Raw genomic sequence first — 7,907 nt, forward strand, 5'->3', positions numbered from 1 at the left:
CCAGTCAATTGTGAAAATACTGTCAGCTGGCAAGCAAATTTCGCTCGATTTGTAGACTATGATGAAGTAGTGAGGTTTTAACTCCTTAAAATCTGTGTCCGCAGCCATCATCTGCACAAATCAGTGAATCGCCCTGTGTTGGGAGGCCTAGCAGCCCAGAGGGAGGACCCTAGTACAGCGCACCTGGACCACAGAGCGTTTGAGTGGGGGTCCGCCGCCAAGTCAGTCTGTAAAACGACTCCAATCTTTCGCTCCGTCCTTTCTACTGGCACCGTAAGTGTTTATCGGGATTCTGAGCCTTAACAGATGTACCAGTGGTGTAGTTTTATTACTCTATTAAAGGCCATGTAAATCTGCCTCAGTGTCTCAAAAACATTCGGCGAAGTGGATTTGTTTAACTTATGACAAATATAAGAATGTATTCAAAGCAACTGGACCGTGTCCTTTCCCAAGATCAAACATGGCTATCAGAAATTACTGTGCTGTATAAAAACACACATATAGCACAGATATAGATTGTATTTTTGGAAGATGTGAACTTTTTGAATTCAATTTGGTCCTTTGTGGGTGAATTCCAATCACTTCAGAATCAAATAGATTTTACATGGCCTGTCTGAGTCATGTCGTTTCCTTACCTCTTTTCTATGAACGCCACATTTAGCGGTAATGTCATCTGTTCTTGTTTTTCCATTTTATCGAACCAACACCATCAAATAAATACAAACGTAGCAGAAACAGCACCCGAGGAACTTGCTGGAGGTAGGCAGATATTGGTCATGTGCCGAGGATGCATTCAAGCTGTTTTGGCGAAAAGCTAATGGGGCAAGAGTGAGATGAAATTATCAGCACATTGACTGCAGGCAAGATTACAACACATACTGTAGCAGTTAATTGTTTCTTGAATTCAGCTGTTTTTCCTGAGCTCAAGCCCATCACTTATTGCTGTCATCAAAACAATACTCTTATTGACTGTTTATGAATTGCTATTGGCCCTGCACTGTAGCAGTATTAGAAACTATGTCTTGGGTGATAGTAATTGATCAGGTATTTCAGATCCGAAATAGGAGGTTGGCAACATCTAACTTTGCCAAGTGGCGTTTATCTCTTTATTGCTTGAAACTGCTTGGATTTGAAACCCAGCTCAGCTCCGTCCGTTCGTTGACTCATTGTCTCATGCTTGCTGAGGCATGAAATACATTCCATTTCTCTCCAGTGATCATTAAATTATGCTAATTACACCCCAGATTTTTTAAATCACAAACCACAGGTTTTGTCATTTAAATGTAATAAACTAGGCCTACGTTGACGCATGCTTTGTATTCTAAACTCAAACCTTTTTTTCTGAGAGGGGTTTCTACAATTGGTTATCTAATATCATTTTACTATGTTTATCACTTTTTGTATTCATTTTATACAGGATTTAATTGAATTAAAGTAATATTGTTGCAGGAACCTATATAAACTAACTCTTTCATAGAATTTATTTTCACAGGTTTTAAGTGAATTAATCATCAGCGAAAGTATAGTCCTTTCTGTAGTTATATCAAAAGGAACAGAAATGAACTATTTCATAATTGGTCTTAAGAATTCATTATTTGCTGGGGGCAAACTTCGGAACAATCTTTTGAAAGTTATTAGAGCAATGCATGATGGGCAATGGTGTTCTACACTGCATTTTTTTGTGTCCCACATTTGTTTATATAAAAAACTAAGCCGTTAACAACCCAATATTGTTAATCAACCAGGTTGACACTGAAATACTCATGGTATAATAGTAGCCTTACGTTACATTTTTTTTTTTATTAATGCAAATACTGTTTTATATGCTTATTTTCGCTTATGTTGAATGATTAAACCACTGCACAGAAGGGCAGAAATTTTACGTTTTTATTCAAAAGTCCAGGAAAGCATTTTGTCTTCATAACAGATCCTAATGAAGCTAAACTATGTGGGTATTAGGAAGATTGAAGAACAAGATTGGATAGATTGAAGCATATTTGTCAGTAGCCTGTGACGGATGGTTTGGTTTTGATGTTTCCCCTGGGGTTTTCAGTTTTAATCTGGTCTGATGTTGCAGACCGGGGACTCGATTATCTGAAAAAGCCTTAGGGCAGTCAGAGTTTAAGTAATCTACTACAAATGATTTGCAATTGATAGGTAAAGAGGGATTATAATCTGTTTGGAGGGAATTTAGTTTCGCTAAACATTCAGTCATTTAGTATCTTATTTCCCATGAGTTTCGTTCTGCAGGAAAACATTCCTGTATAGTCCTCAGTGACAGCAACCACTCTTGCTATTTTAGAGTAAAACGAACTCACTTATTACTTTAGGGGGAAAAGCTACAGTGTAGTTTACAAAGGTGGTTTGAATACCTATTCTAAAGTAGTTTGTAATAAAAGGCCTTACAGATTGAGTGCATAATAGAACCTTGTTATGGGCTTCTAGCCCCAAGAAAACTCCTAAACAATCACACTTAAGGGAAGAAAAAGGAACATGCCAATAACAGTCTAACTGGCTCTGGGTTTGAAGAGAGGGTTGTTGTCTTTTTCTTGCAATTTACAACTCTAATGATGCACTTATGTTGCCCGCTCTTCCCTTTTTCTTACACCTTACCTACTTAAGGAGGAAATCTTGATTGGTAAGTCGATGCTATCCGCAGACGTAGGGATTTACTGTACCTAGGGTTCGCTGCAGGGTAATTATTTTCTTCTTGCAGGGAAAAAGCACAATCATCTGTCCTATTCTGAGGGCTTTCTTAGTTAGACTGATGGGATATCTCTTTGTCTGCAATCCTTTTCATTTCTACATAATACCCATTTTGTGATGTTTGTTCAATGTTCTATAAAACAGGCTTTGTAATGGGGCTATTGTTTTTTTGTTATTTTCTTCTTCTTTCTTCTATCTTTTTCTCTCAGTCGACTTGGCTAAAGCCGTTGGTAGTTTTATTCACACATTAGTTTCTCTCTTTCTTTTCCGTTCTTTTGTTCTTCCTTTCATATGTTTGTTTTAGTTCCAAATTTATTTACTTTAAACCTTTTTTGTTCATTTATTTCTATTTGGTTCAGTTTTGTTTTTCTTTCCAACTTATTTGCATGCCACAAATTTGCATGACGTCTTTAATCTTTCCAAGTTCTCTGTCCCAAAATAATAATTTATTCTCTGTTTTGAAGGGAAATACGTGCCTTTGTAGAGTATCACAGTGCATCATACAGGTAATTGCTTGAACCTATCCAAAACACCTCTAGAAGTAAAGCAATATCCTCTTTCTGTCTGTTTACAGGTCTTGCAGTCAAAACCTGGCAGTGAGGTTTTAAACACGACAGTAGTTCACCATCACACTCTGACCAATCAGAGCAAAGGACCTCAGGATTACGATTCCGGGAATGACACGTCTTCACCACCGTCGACCAAAACCAGCATTTCACGGACAAACGTCATCGGTGACAAAAAGGTCTTGTGTCAAGCGCCGGCTTCCCCAGAGAAGCTGAAGTTTACAGATGGCGATAACGCATCCGACTCTGGGAACTCTGTGACCAGCTATGCTTCCCTGTGTAAACCTCTGCATGTGGAAGGTGGTTTGTCTACTCCCATTTTCAATGGGAACGGCAAGAGGTGGGCTTCCTATCTTTCAGGAATATCATACTGTAGATGACGTAAACTGCTGCTTGAAGTCAAAGATCAGAAATGTTCCTTAATTTAAGCCTGCCATGAACATACTGTAAGGAGGACATCAACATATGTTTTACAATTGCTGCAGAAATTGATACATTGGTGTAATTCCACTGTTATCGTTGCAGTGAGCCGGTAACAACCTCAGTATGTGGGGCCAAGGTGGGGAGACCTCAGAAGACAGTCTCTTCTCTCTCTCCTTTGAGGATGGTGGCCTCTTCACGTAAGCGGACTAGAACCAACTCGTCGAGCAGCAGAAGTACATCCTCAGGGAGCTCAAGACACTCCGGACGCTACTCTCGAAGCCGATCACTGTCATCTGCCAGGTAGGTTTCATTCAGGTTTTAATGTTCTAATGTACTTCACTGACACTTTAAGCAGCCACCTGAAATATGTGGGCTTCGCTGAGCACCGTTGAAGTAAATCTTTTCTGCTTGTCTTAAGGTCGTACTCCCGTTCACCAAGCTACTTGGCTGGTTTGAGAAGGAAAGGTAGTGAGGGCAGTGGAAGGTCCAGAGGAAGCTACTCCAGATACAGTAAAGAGAGGTAAAAGCATGTGTCACCTATCTACTTGCTCAACTAACTACTTCTGGCATAATGATAGCAGGATGTGCAAGTGTTGTGAGTTTAAAATGTGAATTACAGAATTGCTTACGAGTGATGCCTTACTGTACTTCTTTTGCCATCTAACATAGGATTCGAGAGAAGAAGAGGGACCCCAGCTCCTGTGAGAAGGATGTGAAGCACAGCAGTCAGAAGCGAAGCGGGAAGAGGCATAGACGCAGGTCCTACTCTCCAATGAGGAAAAGGAGGAGAGATTCACCCAGTCACCTGGAAGCCAGGAGGATAACTAGGTATCCTTTTCCCTTTCTGTCTGATACACTTTCACATTCCTTACAATACATGCATTGTTTCATTCGTGCGCCATAACTCTTTTATTTGACTCTGTATCAACTTATTTACTCGAACCACGGACTCAACAATGGTTTTCCCGCAGCAGAGTCCCTCTTCTTTTAACCTTCGACAATGGCCTCCAGTTCGCCGCAGAGGCTTTTGGTGAACTGTGCTGTGAAAAGAAGCCCATTTACCAGATACATTTTCTACTAGTCTAAACAAGCTACAATAAATAAAGCGAGACAGCTCAATGAAACAGTTGTGATCGTGATTATGCACTGAAATGTTCCAGGCGTAATGTTGTTTTGAGGTGTGACAGTAATGCTATATATAGAAGTTTATCTTGACATGAACACGAGCTGAAATACAATTTTGTGTAGAGAGTAGTGTAGCAATCCAGGCATGAATACTTAGGCCCCTTGTACTGTATGTTAACAATAAGGTATGGTTTAGAAATCAATATCCAATTAAGCATTCTGAATGACACCGCAATGTTTTTTTTTGTTATTTAAAAACTTTATCTGCAATTGATTGCTTTGGGACTTAAATGACTTACTCTTCATGTATTGATTCACACAGTCTTTTAAATGCTTACCATACTTCCCTAATTTCCCATAGTGCCAGGAAGAGGCCCATCCCCTACTTCCGGCCCAGTCCTTCATCCAGCAGTCGCTCTACCAGTGTATCCTCTTGGAGCAGCCTCTTCACACGGAGTCGCAGCCCTAGGTCCAGTCCTGGCCTCTGCCTCAGTAGTTCAAGGAGTAGGAGTAGGAGCAGGAGCCGAGGAAGAAGTAGGAGTAGGAGCTACTTCTCCTACCGGAGCTACAGTCGCAGCTCCTCTTGGAACTCCATCTTTGGTCGCCGGAACCGCAGTCGGAGCCGGAGTCGCAGCTATGACTCGTTGGACGGTTACAGCAAGGGCAAGAACCGGCACTGAGTTTTTTTTAACAGACTGAGGAGGTTACAGAGGAGACTGCATTATCATTTCTCAATCTCCCAGCTGAAGTATGAGGTAATGTTTTCATCTCTTTGCGTCTTTTTTGTGTTAGATGCCTGAGCCAAACCCTTCAAGTAAGTGTATTTTTTTTGTGTCGTTATTTGTTCAACGATGTCTTGAATAGAGGCAGTTGTCTCGTCCATGATGTATTGAAGACGGAAACCACTGGAAATAGATTGTTTGTTTTCTTTGGTTAGTTTTTTTTTGAGTCAGCTGTGTCCTCGTCATGCATTATTAGCATTCAAAATGGCCAGAGACTGTTTTTCCTTGTGACACTCTTCCTCTGACGTCTGTGTCTGAAACGAAGGATGGAGGAGCATTGTTCAATTTAACCCTCTGATAAACTCTTATTTTATAACAACTCTTAAGTTTCTGACCATTTCAGATCTGGGATGTGCACTACAAAGTTGTTTTGGGGACAGAGGGAGGAGGAGGAGAGGGAGGGTTTTTCAGGAACATAGGAAAAGGTGTTCATCTCTGATCTCAGCTCTTAACAATGTGGAGCAAAAACATGCCTTCGAGAAATGATGAGAAGGGGGAGGAAGAGGAGGTGGCGGAAGTCCCGATGCCAAACAAACTGCCTATCAGCTCAGATTTATTTATCCTCTAATCAAGTGGAAAACAATTGAAATAGAATTCCTTATAAGATTAATGATCAAACCCACTGCACAGAAGGGCTGAAAAAGTGGGTTTTCATAAAAATGTCTGTCTTCATAACAGCTCCTCTAGTGAAGCTCAACTTTGTGAGTTTACAAAAGAGATTTTTTTTACACTGTTTTAGTAGCTGCTATGTTGTCATATTTATTTATCTAGGTAGTTATTTATTAATTCATATATTTATTTATTTATTCAAATGATCTGTGTTCTATTTATTTTATTATTTTGAATGAAACTTGAATAAGAGTGCAATGAGAGAGTGTTCAATGGTTTTACTTCTCAGCATATGTTTGAAAGAGAGGAGATTCACTATTGGATAAATCTGTTATTTTGTTATTCAGATTTTTTTGTGTAACGGTCCCAAATAGCACTGTTCAATAATGTGTTTGGTATTTCAGAAGCAGAATCAAACACATACTTCACCTGTCTTGTTTGCATAGTTCGCCCACCAAAGGTCAAGTTTTGAAACACACATTTTTGTGTCATGTATATTTATAACGTGTTTACAGTAATGTTCATGCTTTTGTGTTGCCTCTCAGCAATGGTCTATGTTTCTATGCAATGCCATTATATTGCTGGGTTTATACAATTATGAGTATGTTGCGATTAAATAAATAAAAAAGTTCCCATTCAAACTCTACAGTGGACAGTCTGACTCTAGCCCATGTGCCGGTCTGTTTGTACTGTCATGCCAACTCAATGTCATCCATTGACAGTAACAGAGTTGCCAAGCGAACAAGCAGATCTGGAACAAGGCTAGTCTGACTTTGCACAATAGACAATGTAATAGCATATCGATACAAACAATGTTACTTTGCTTCACTCCATCTCAACTATTCATTCCTCTGTTCTCTTTTGGGGAGAATGCTATTTCTTGAGAGGCTATGCTATAAATAGCCACATCAACAGAGATGACAGAAAAAGCTAATAGGAAAGTACTAAAAGCCTGTGTCGCAGACTTTTAGCCTCAATGGATACTCCCATATACTCTTTCAAGGAGATCTATGTGAGTAGATTAAGCAAAAAAAAAAAAAAAAAACATTAGCATTTAGAATAACTGTCTTTGCCCTTATGTTTAATTTCTCCATTAGGTCCAATCTATCACCCTGTCTATGTACGTTCAGAATCTGCTCCAGGCATGAGGGTCTGCTCTCTATGCATTGTACATATAACAGTCTGAAGTTATTTATCTGAATGTTCAGTAATTTGTCCAAAGGTTTGGAGAGCCTGGAAGGATGATGATAACACAAGAGTTTGACAACCCATTTTACATATGCTACTGATGACATGCTTTTGCGGTAGTGCTGAGTGATTAACCGAAATGTAGGTTTATTTTCATTTTTTAAATAACTAATTGATCAATGTCAGTTCAATTATTTTAATTCCTTTTATTTCCATTTTTTTTCTGTGCGCTCAAATCTCGGTTTGTGACGTTTCTCTAGAGATTTCTCTCTGGGAGATGTTGTCCAACTATAGAGAATGATAGAGGCCTCTAATGGCCAAAAGGAGTGCCAAAAGGCTGTATTAGCATGGGCAGCACCATTGAGGGCTTGCAACATTTTAATGTAGTCAACTGGGTGGGACTTCCAAATGCATTGGCTGATCCCTCCTGGTGGCCCAGTTGGAGTCATGTCCAACCGAGTCATCAGGAGGGTTCAGCCAATCGTGAATAAGAAAATTGACTACTTCA

At 39.7% G+C, this 7,907-nt stretch overlaps 1 protein-coding gene across 1 annotated transcript in view; it reads left to right on the plus strand.

The window, feature by feature from the left end:
* Positions 1 to 3,437, plus strand: part of LOC118393541 (serine/arginine repetitive matrix protein 4) — an 80,087-nt gene extending 76,650 nt beyond the window's left edge. Inside the window, exons 7-9 of the mRNA XM_052461842.1 lie at positions 105 to 273; positions 2,623 to 2,638; positions 3,281 to 3,437. Of these exons, the coding sequence (XP_052317802.1) occupies positions 105 to 273; positions 2,623 to 2,638; positions 3,281 to 3,306 (211 nt within the window). The 3' untranslated portion in view covers positions 3,307 to 3,437. The remainder of the gene's footprint in view (positions 1 to 104; positions 274 to 2,622; positions 2,639 to 3,280) is intronic.
* Positions 3,438 to 7,907: the final 4,470 nt, after the last annotated feature.

This window comes from Oncorhynchus keta, chromosome 14 (assembly GCF_023373465.1).
Source record: "Oncorhynchus keta strain PuntledgeMale-10-30-2019 chromosome 14, Oket_V2, whole genome shotgun sequence".
NCBI lineage: Eukaryota > Metazoa > Chordata > Actinopteri > Salmoniformes > Salmonidae > Oncorhynchus > Oncorhynchus keta.